Source organism: Pectinophora gossypiella, unplaced genomic scaffold (assembly GCF_024362695.1).
Source record: "Pectinophora gossypiella unplaced genomic scaffold, ilPecGoss1.1 Pgos_41, whole genome shotgun sequence".
Lineage (NCBI taxonomy): Eukaryota > Metazoa > Arthropoda > Insecta > Lepidoptera > Gelechiidae > Pectinophora > Pectinophora gossypiella.
Genome location: NW_026063251.1, coordinates 457,194 through 468,619, shown reverse-complemented (window position 1 = coordinate 468,619; position 11,426 = coordinate 457,194). Strand labels below are relative to the sequence as shown.

General features: G+C 43.3%; 1 protein-coding gene across 1 annotated transcript; it reads right to left on the bottom strand.

Moving 5' to 3' along the window:
• Positions 1–8,642: 8,642 nt before the first annotated feature.
• On the bottom strand, positions 8,643–9,182 carry LOC126381261 (uncharacterized). The gene has a single exon (XM_050030756.1). It carries the CDS (start codon positions 9,180–9,182, stop codon positions 8,643–8,645), a length of 540 nt encoding a protein of 179 aa, XP_049886713.1.
• Between the last annotated feature and the right edge of the window lie 2,244 nt (positions 9,183–11,426).

Genomic DNA, 11,426 nt, shown 5'->3' with positions numbered 1-11,426 from the left:
CATCGTCTGAAAGTCAAAACATTTAATCAAATAAGCTGTTTATGAGCTTATACAAAACGTACATCGTCTTACAATCCTTTCATAAAACCATTCATTTAATTCATACATCATCTATTTCGCAAAGTCATAAAGTTTACTCTCATCCATCACCACCTAACGAGACGTCTCTATTTGGACTAATTATCCCCAAGGCCAAGACGAGGAGATAATCTTCGCTTCAACTTCCACTGCTGCAGTGTCGGCGATATTCCGAAGAGCTGCGGATGTCGCAGGTGAGAGTTATCCACCTGCAAGCATGGCACGACACACGCGCCCACCCGATCAGGCACACATGCCACGGGCCGTCCGACTACATGATCGCCTGACCATGGACACGGACTACAGACAAGCACATTGTGCCCATCTGTCTACACCTTGACGAGCCAACGCCAGGTGGACCAACCGCAGCCACACGGGCTTCGGAATGCCTCACACGCAGGCATTTCAAAGATCCATCTCATTCAAACCATGCAACTGCGTTTTGCTTGTCAGTCTCACTCTACGTTGGATTACTATGTGAAAGCAAGTTGGAAAAGTTTCTAAGAAAAAGGCTATTTATTAAAACAATTTTACTAACCCCATTCCTATTCTAGGTATAGTTCCTACGTTCAGCCACTATTTGTGATCTTGACAAACGAAACTTAGCAGTACTTAGTTGACTGATTGAGATGTATCACACACAATCGATTACTCACAATCGAAGAATGCGGCACACGTCTCGGGGCACCATTCGCCGCGCCACGGCACCATATATTGTGCCGCCGCCTGGGTGATCTTGCCGTACCCGCCGCTGAGAAGCTTCAGCTCGTACCGGCCACTCGGCAGCACCTTGACGACCTTGTATGGGCCGCGCATCCCCGGGTCTAATTTTCCTGTTGACTGGGAATATTTAATTACAAAAACAAGGTCATTAATTTGGAACACTCGGGGTGCACGCCTGTTTCGATTAGCGTACTCGTCTTGCTTGGCCTGATTGTCTCGAAGAAGTCGGCGAGATCTATCTCTTGCGATTTCTCGCAAGGTTTCTCGATTAGGCCTGATGTTGTCAGCTGCCACGTCTCGTACCAATGCCTGTATGACTGGAGTGGTGGCCTCGGTACCAATCAGGAGATTAAGTGCAGAGTTCTGGGTGGTTTTCTGTTTAGTTACATTGAGTACTAACTGCAACCTCCACAACACCTCCGACCAGGACGATTTCTTGTGGTTGACTTCTATACGAACCATATTAAGTACTGTTCGCACATACCTCTCAACCTGGCCGTTGGCATGGTGCATTTCCGGTGTGATGGTGTGTAGCTCGCAACCCAAACCGTTTATCCACGTGGTGAATTCGTTTGCTTCGAACATTCGCCCTTTGTCAGCAACCAAAAGCTTTGGAACACCAAACAACGAAACCGCCTGGGTGATTGCCCGCTTCAGCTCGACCACATCCTGACGACTCATGGGGTAGAGCAGTGTGAACTTCGTAAAAGCGTCCACCAAAATGAGGATAAACTTGTGACCGTCAGACGGAGGTAAAGGGCCTAAAGCATCCACGTGCACGGTGCTGAAGGGCTCACCTGGTTTCTCCCATGACGTGATGTTCTGAAGTGGCGCTCGTGGTACTCGCTTCATGGAGATACATACCAGACAGTGTGCAATGTATTTCTGGACAAACTGGCGGAGTCCAGGGAACCAGAAGTGCTTCATGATGAGATCCAGGGTTTTGTCAGCTCCTATATGCTCATGCTCGTCATGAAACACTCTGAGAAGGCTCAACCTGTGTCCCTTGGGGATGTAGCAGAGGAGTCTTGTTTCTTGACCGACGGGAGTGTAACGGTAGTACAGCATGTCGTTCTGAACCACGTACCGACTGGGATCCAGCTCTCCCTCCTGTAGCTTCTGCATGAGAGTCTTGGTGTCATCATCAGCCGCTTGAGCTATTTGGGCCCAGGTGCGGGGCCTTGAAACCTGGTTAACCTGAGCTGTTGGATTGCGGCTTAAGTAATCGGCGTGTGGGATCATAGTTCCTTTGCGGTACTCGATGGTGAAGTCGAAATCCTGGAGGTAGATCCACCATCGAGCTACGCGAGGTAGCAAGTCCTTTTTCCGCTCAGTCGACTTCAGGGCGTTACAATCAGTAACAACAACAAACCTCATTCCCACGAGGTAATGTCTGAAATGCTGCAGAGCCTTGACCACTGCAAGCGTTTCGAGCTCGTAGGAATGATACTTGCTTTCTGCGCCCTGAGTCACCTTGCTGAAGTAAGCGACTACGTGTTTTTTCCCGTCATCATGGGTTTGTAAAAGAACCGCCCCATAACCAGCACTGCTTGCGTCTGAGTGCACTTCAGTTGGAAGCTTGGGATCGAATATTGCAAGGACCGGTGCACCTGTTAAGTGTTTGATGAGACTCTGGCGCACCTCTTCCTGCTCGGGGCCCCAATTAAATTCCACACCCTTCTTAGTTAAGTGGGAAATACATGCGGTCTTATTTGCATAATCCTTTATGTACCGGCGGAAGTAACCCGCGAGGCCAAGAAATTGGCGAACTTGTCTAACATTGTCTGGGGGAGATGAATTAGCCAGAGCTTCAACTTTTCGAGGACTCGGTCTCACCTGACCCTCACTGATAACTCGACCTAGATATTCGACTTCTGTCGCAAGGAATGTGCATTTACGCAAGTTTATCGAAAATCCGGCTTCAGTCAGCGTCCGTAAGACTTTTTGCAAAAGCTCAATGCCCTCAGAAACTGAGTTACTAAGGAGAAGAACGTCGTCTACGTACACTAGTACTTTCCCGCTGTCTATTAATTCGCGTAAAGTGTCATTAATTATTCGTTGGTACACGATAGGGGAATTGGCTAAGCCAAACGGCATCTTCAAATATTCGAAGTGGTCCTCGGGTGTCACGAATCCGGTGAGGTGGATACACTCCTCTTTGATTGGGATCTGATGGAACCCCGTGGCCATATCGAGGCTAGTAAAATATTTGTAACTACCTAGCCGATCGATATGGTCATCGATCAAAGGAAGAGGGTATCTGTCCTTGATAGTAACTCGATTTAAAGCCCTAAAATCGACACAAAGCCTGTCCGATCCATCGCGTTTCTTAACCAGTATGATCGGGCTTGCGTATTGAGATTGAGACCTACGAATCACACCCTTGTCTAAAAGATCTTTCGTAATTTCCCGCACTTTGAGTTTCTCTTGGTAAGAGAGTTTGTACGGCCTATATACCACAGGATCGGAACTTGTTAATTTTATGTCCATTTCGCCCGTCTTAACAGTAGTCGCGGCCGTTCCGGAAATCAAGAACTCGGAAAATTCATTAATTACCTTCATCAAAGCTTCGCGTTCATCGCCCTGAAGTTGAGTGTTTATCTCGATGCCATCATTAACCTTAACAGCGTTGACGCATAGAGGCGCATCAGAGGAATGAGTCAAATACTGTGCATCTTTGGTTCGAACATACATCACCCCTTTTCGGTTCAGTATGTCCGTACCAATTATGATGGACGTATTCATACAAGATGAGGGTACGACTACTAGCTCTGCTTCGATGGAGATATTGTTGAGTTCGATTGTAGTGGTAACGTATGAGTTAGACACTATTTCCTTATCGCTGATACCTTTTAATACACAGCGTCTAGGTTTTGGTTGACAAGGCAAGTGCCTAAGAACGTCTGCAGAGATAAGGGAAATGTTCAATGCGCCGCTGTCAATGAGTACGTCCATTGGTACCCCTTCAACTACCGCAGTCGTTATATCATTGTTAGGGTGAGACGACCGATCAACACACAAATTAACCCTATGGGGATTACGGGACTCTGATCGTGCCTTGGCGAAACACTTGGCTTCAGTATGCCCCGGTTTTTTACAGAATGTGCAACTGGCACTGGAAGTACCGGGTTTGGAGGAAGGTGCAGGGTCAGATGCAGTCGTAGATCTCTTAGTACAATCGCGACTCATGTGACCTTTCAAGCCACACGTAAAACACTTAGTAGACGATCGGTTCGGATGACTTTGATTAAATCGCTTCTTAGGTAAGACCTGAGAACGCGCATCTTGTTTGTTCTTGTTTGGTTTAACATAGATCGACAGAAATTGAACCAAACTTTCAGGGGTCAGCGCTGCATTAGCAGCCGCTGCGCGTACTTGAGGGCTGTCGATACCGCGAATGACTATGAGCGTTCTCAGTTCATCACTAAGACCCTGAACTACCCTTAAACGCAAAAGTGTCCGTCGAGCATACTCCGCATACGTACTATACTGATCTGACGTTGTTTTCATGGTTTCAAATAAAATGTTGGCAAAATCAAGTTTACTGGGGCATAGCGGTTTGAATTCCCTTTTGAAATTTGACCACGTCCTGTCGTTGGTGACCCACTCAGATAACCATACTTTTGCATCGCCTTTGAGGCATGATGCGACGCGTGATAGACACTCATGGTCGGACCAACCATTAGTGTCTCTGGCGCGGTCCACCTCATCACACCAGGTCTCGATACTATTAATAGCGGGATCAAAATTGGACACAAAGTAATTGTGTGACCTAACAGGCTGTACGGACTTAATTACTTCAACTAAAGCCTGTGCGAGGGTGGACGCCTCAGAGCGCTGAGCGGTTGACACGATAGATACGCCGCGAACGTTAGAGTCATTATTTGGAATCGGAGTATTCTCCGACGGTGGTGCTACATTTGATTCGTTACATGACGTTGACGACCTAAGCGCGGTAGTCACCCTCGAGTTAGATAACCGAGCCTCTAACGGTGGGGTATGTCGTGATATGCTACGATTGCGTGAACGCTGGCGGTCGTCTACTGGACGGCGACTTCGGCTACGGCCGGAACGCGAGCGACGACGAGTACGTGAACGGCGACTAGTACGAGAACGGCGCGAACTTACACTACGAGAACGACTTCGCAACATACGTGTCGAACACTGATGACGCGAACGATCACCGCGGGATGAGCTACGCAGCCTTCTTAATATCCGTTTAAAATATTCCCATGATCGCGATCTACTTCGCGAACGGTCACGCGATCTGCTTGAATAACGGCGACGACGCCTTGAGCGAGAACGCGAGCCATTTTGTGATCGCGTTCCCGAGCGATTACGAGATCTACTCCGCATGGCGGGTGTATGAGAAATGACGTAATAAAATCAGAAAAAAAGGTTTCACGAAAACAACAACAACAAAAATAAATTGTGAGAAAAAGATATCAAAAAGATGTGGGTAGATTTGTTTCTTATATGGGCGTTAACAAGTCCTTTATCCCACTTCTGATCTTAGGATCAAAAGTGAAATAAAAATAAAAAAAAAAAATAATCAAACAAAAACCCTAATCTCTTTATTTAACAATTTAAAACAATCTTCACAAATTACTCAAAAAACGTCACAACCCACTTTCATAGAACATAACTTTACAAATAAATAAAGAAAATTATGAAAATAACAATTTACAAAACAAAACAAAATGGCTCACGTGACCCGGATTACGTAACACACTACAGTCCTCTTAAGCTGTGTACGTCGCAGGCGCTCGCAGAGAAATGAAAAAGTTTCACCGGTCTCGACGCCTTATATAGGGTCGGTGATTTCTGAGGTTTAGTGCTTCGGGGGTACAACTAATAATATAATAACACCATTGCAGCCCACTAGATATCCCCCTGACTTGAACCACAGACCAGAAATACTCGTCTTGGCGCTTACACACGAGTACTACACGAGTTACAATCCGACCACCGACCTGTTATATTAAAACTAGGCTCCCGTTTAGACGCCCCTGGTAATCCAGCAACCCCTAAGACAGTGCTGGACTGGGAGAAGGTAGCCGAAGGCCTCCAGTCTTCCAGTTCAGTATACTTAGATAGTATCCCAGTAGAAATAGCCTCTTTAGAGGAGGCCTCGACAGCTATTAACTCTCTCACGGATCACGTGAGGTCGGTTTTGAATGAAAGTTCAAAACAGGTTCCGGAGATGGAAGACCATCGCTGGAAACTGCCTACCGACATCCGTGATCTGCTAACGGAGAAAAACGCAGCCACCCGCGCATATCATTCCAATCGCACCGAGGAATGTCGCCGTCATTTGCGTCTCTTGCAGCATACTGTAAGAAAACGTATTAATGACATGCGACAGAATCGGTGGGATAATCATTTGAGCGGCATTGAGCCCCACCACCAGGCCATCTGGCAGCTGTCTAGGTCTCTTCAAAAGGATACGGTTGTTCCTACTCCTCCTCTCAATAGGCCTAACCAACCCCCCGCTTTTGACGATGACGAAAAAGCCGAATGCCTTGCTAACAGTCTCGAAGCCCAATGTTCGCCCAGTACTCTCCCTATCGATCGTAGGCACCTCTCGACGGTGAACTCTGAAGTTCAGCGTAGGGCTTCTGTACCTCCCACCGATCCTCCTCTTCCACAGGTTACTGAGGAAGAGGTACTAGGTATCATCAAAAGATTTCATACCCGGAAAGCCCCTGGCTCAGACGGTATCACGAATCGTGTCCTTAAAAACTTCGGTGCTCCCCTCATCTGCTTACTAACGGCAATATTCAACGTCGCCATGAGCAACTGCGTCTTTCCACAGCAGTGGAAAGAAGCAATTGTAATTGGTATACCAAAGCCTGGGAAACCTAAAAACGAACCTTCCAGTTACCGCCCTATAAGTCTCCTCAATACCATGGGGAAGATTTATGAGCGGCTCATATTTGCTAGATTACGGGACTACGCCGAATCCAATAGTCTTATTCCACCAGAGCAGTTTGGTTTTAGAACCAAACACTCCTGCGTTCAACAAGTGCACCGTATTGTTGAACATATCTCCAGTAGATTAAACTTAAAAAAAACCTGTCGCTACGGGAGCGCTCTTCTTCGATGTGGCGAAAGCGTTCGACAAAGTCTGGCACAACGGCTTGATCTACAAGCTTTATTTACTGGGAGTGCCAGAACGTCTCGTGCACATCATACGAGACTTCCTCTCAAATCGAACCTTTCGCTACCGCGTGGAAGGTACCCTCTCGTCACCGCACCCGATACATGCCGGAGTCCCACAAGGCTCCGTCCTCTCCTCTTTACTATTTTCATTGTATACTAGTGACATTCCCAAATCCCCTAATACCGAATTAGCTTTATTTGCGGATGATACAGCCATCTATTCTTCGTGCCCTGGTCGAGTTATGATGACCGGAATCCTCCAACGCGCGGCCAATGCCTTGGGCAAGTGGTTTCGCAAATGGAGAATCGAGGTAAACCCGGAGAAAAGTGCAGCGGTGTACTTTTCAAAGGGCTATTATAACACGCCACGGTCACGCGCTCAACTTAAAATCATTAAGATGTTTGGCAAGCCGATCCCTTGGGAGGAGCAAGTCAAATATCTCGGCGTAGTCTTAGATAGACGTCTTACTTTCAAGGCCCATATCAAACGTGTGCGCGATCGCGCCGCGTTTGTAATGGACCGTCTTCATTGTCTCCTTAACAAGCGAAGTAAATTGTCCCTTAGGAATAAGGTGAAAATCTACACGACTTGCATCCGTCCGATCATGACCTATGCAGGGGTAGTTTTCGCTCACGCGAGTCCCTCTCAAATTCACCGTCTACAGGTAATACAAAATCGTTTCATGCGGAAAGCCACGGGAGCTCTGTGGTTCCTTTGCAAATCAAGTAGCAATCAAGAATTGTGATTAAGTCATATATGTCTAAACTTTAGCTAAAGTGAGATTTATCCAAATCAAATAGGACTTATTTGTACTTCATAAATTCATTTCCTTCTTTAATACTATATTGTTTTCAACAAATCCTACTTTAGATAATTTAGAATACACAAAACCAAGTTAAGTATTCACGAAACTATTTAGTCTTATCTCAGCCTACTGTTAAGTCTAAAAGTATTTTTTTACTTTACTCAGATTATTTGAAGGTTCACTTAACACTAAATTGATTTACTGAAGTATCAGTTTAGTCTTGTAAAGTAAAAATTGATTGCCTAGATATACTTAAGGCAATTTTAATACTAAGCTTTGAGAACAGATTAGTTAAGATTATTTGTCGCTCTTATACAAGACTGTTTTATTCGTTTTTGACTACAATAAGTAAAACATAAGAAAAGTCTATTCTATGGACGATAAAATCGAAATAGAAGCAAGCAGAAAGATGGATGAATTCCAAATAATAAAAGGATCCGGTGGTTTTCGAAGGCAGAATAATAAATACACAAAATTAACCTGTGATAATGCACATCCCACTGTTTTTGTTAGCGATGTGATATTTTCTTCATTGCCATCATTTTTTTATATCGATTGGTATAACACAATCATTTAATTTTGGGAAAAAAATCGTAAGTTCCTGTTTTTCAAATCCGATACAGCGTGTGGCGGCCCAGGTACCTACGTCTCGCACAAATCTTCTCAAAAATTAGTGAGTTCTAAATGGATGCCAAGTTCATTGGTCGGTCCTGAAATTTATTTATAAGTAACAGTATAACATATCATGTCTTCGTATAATAATAATAATCCTTTATTTTCAGATTTACAATCCATAGTTGTTAGTAAAAAATGCAGTCTTAACCTATTGTTAGCAGAAGACACAAAATAAATTAACGATATTGATACATTATTTTAACGATTGCTAGATGTGTGCAATCGCATCCACCGCGCGAACATAGGCGCGTCCCACCTGCCGACCAGCACACCCAGGATACTGTTCGAACTCGTACACATTCGATTTAGGGTCGAGGCGCCTCTCTTCCTCATTATTGTATAGAAGCAGTCTATCCTCGCTTCAGCAAACATTAGAGAAACGCTACAGAATCGCGGAAGTCCAAACAGTATCCTGAGCGCATCATTGTACTGCACACGTAGCGCGCTGTATGCCTTCTGCGTATAGTTGACCCACAGGCCGCACGTGTAGAAAGATTGGCAGTAAGCTTTGAAAAGCGTCGCCTTAACCTGCTTGCCACAACGTGCAAATCTGCGTGGCAACATGTTGCATCGGACAGCCAGCGCCCTACGCTCCCTCTCAATGTCCGAGTTGTCACATTGAGTCTCGGTGACCCAGTGGCCCAGGTACTTAAAACGTTCAACTTGAACCAATGGACTCCCGCACAGTCTTACAGGAGGCACATTCGAATAAGTCCTTGTACCGGCCCTGAAGACCATCAGTTCGCTTTTTTTGGAATTGTACCTGAGCCCATGGGACGCCACATATCCTTCGCATAACATAAGATAATCTATTGTAGCCTTAGGTCTGTCTTAGCTAGTTTTTATAAACCTACCAACGAATTTTTATGTTCGATCGCTAGTTTCTACCAACAATCCAAATTTTCGGAATTATAAAATAAGAACCGACAAATACTTGTAGGTTTAGAACTTGGGAAAGCTATAATTCATATATGAAAATTAGCCAAGACAGACCTTAGGCTATAATACATTATCTTATGTTATAAGAAGATATGATATGTTATACTGTTACTTATAAATAAAATTTCAGGACTGACTGACCATTGAACTTGGCACCCATTTAGATCTCACTTCTTTTGTCGTTGAAGTCAACAACCAAGGCATTTATCATAATATTGAACTTGGCTCTCATTTCACATTTATGTTTTTGATTGGATATCATTACTTTTTGTAGTTAAGTACATATCCTCGTAACGCGTGGGTCCTTTTAAAAGGACAAATTCAAACCTAAAAGTCGACTTTATAAATATAAAACATTTGAATACCTATTAAACTCGTTTAAGATTCACGTTAAGTTAAAAAAAAATAATATGTCAGTAAAATTGATGAGAGTTGTGTTATATCGTGGGCGAAAAGCTGACAACCTATTACCGCTAAACACATGTTCCAACTTGCTTACCTACCATCATAGTACTTGTCGAATGTGGCATCAAGTGGTTCTATGATCACTTAGTGCTCTGCCTACCCCGATAGGGCATACAGGCGTGATTGTATGTTATGTTAAGTTAATCTACATACCTACCACAAAAAGATCGTCTGTCATGAGTTTTGATTACTTACTGATCCTTACATCTATAGTTAGGTACAGGCACTAATTAGGTATTTATATTAAGCGTTCATAATAGAATCTAATTATTTAAAAGATTTTTTCCTTTGTATTCATCTAATTACCTATCTGCATACCAAATTTTAACTCTCTAGATCATCTGGAACGGGGGTAGAGTTTTGATCTATAGGTCAATCAGTCAGTCAATGATAAAAATGAGGATTTTTGGATATTAATATCTAAATAACCGTTTGAGATAAGCTTATGAAATTTAGAACACATATGTATCTCGCAAGTCTCTATATATAAGCCAAATTTGATACGTTTATGTGAAATAGTTTTTGATTTATGAGGGGGTCAAAAGTGGCTCCAAATGGTTCGTGTAATATTACACACGGTGCGGCTCGCCAGTTCTATTTCTTGAACTTGGCTTGACACGCTACCGCGTTTCTAGATACTTTTCTTTGTTCTTTTATTCTTTCTTTTAATAATTTTAAAAATGTACCTATTTTTAACTAAGCTTTATTCACAATCATAAACATATCTATTTTAAGTTTTGTGTATGGTTAAATGCACTTAAAGTGGGCATTAGATTCGATTCCAATATTTTTTTAGCTTGATAAAGTCATCGGGAATTTGGCCGCCTTTAACAATAATGTTTTTGGTGGGATTAGAAACTACCGCGCACACACACGACGTTAATCCAATTGCAAGGGTTCTTCGTATATACAATATTCAACGAATACTCGTTAATTTTTACAATAATCACATTGTTTTAAGTTTACGCGGTTATTATCATAATTAAAACACATATTATCGACCATGTGGAATCCAGTAGTAGGTGTTGTAAAAAGCTTGAAACGGCCTAATGTGGTGAAAAAACGTGAGGACACAGTGAGTGCGGTTTGTCGTAGTGAGTTTGGTGCGAGTTCAGATGGTTCCGAACATTCCGATATCAAAAACATAAACAAGCGGCAAAGAAAGAGGGTAGACAGATATGTCTGCCCGTAGAAAATTACGGATCTACCTACTCCACTCCAATCTCATCAGTCATCCCGTGATCATGGCACTTGCAACAGTGTCGAAATATCGGGAGTCTCATAACCCCATTTAAACGCGGTAAGAACCCGTTATTTTAATTATAATAATCACATTGTTTCCGTTGGCAATTAGAAGCGCGGTGATCGTACTTACTTTGCGTCAGAGAACCATGTAGGTACCTATGAGAATGTATGCGCGGAGACTCATTAGCAAATTTAGTTTATGTTTGTTAGTTCTAATTCTGATAAATATTAAACAATTAAGTAAATCACATTCCTATCCAAGTAAGAACTCAGCATAACAATATTTTTTATCTTCCACGAGTCGAAAAACTTACCTCTTAAAGAAAACATGTA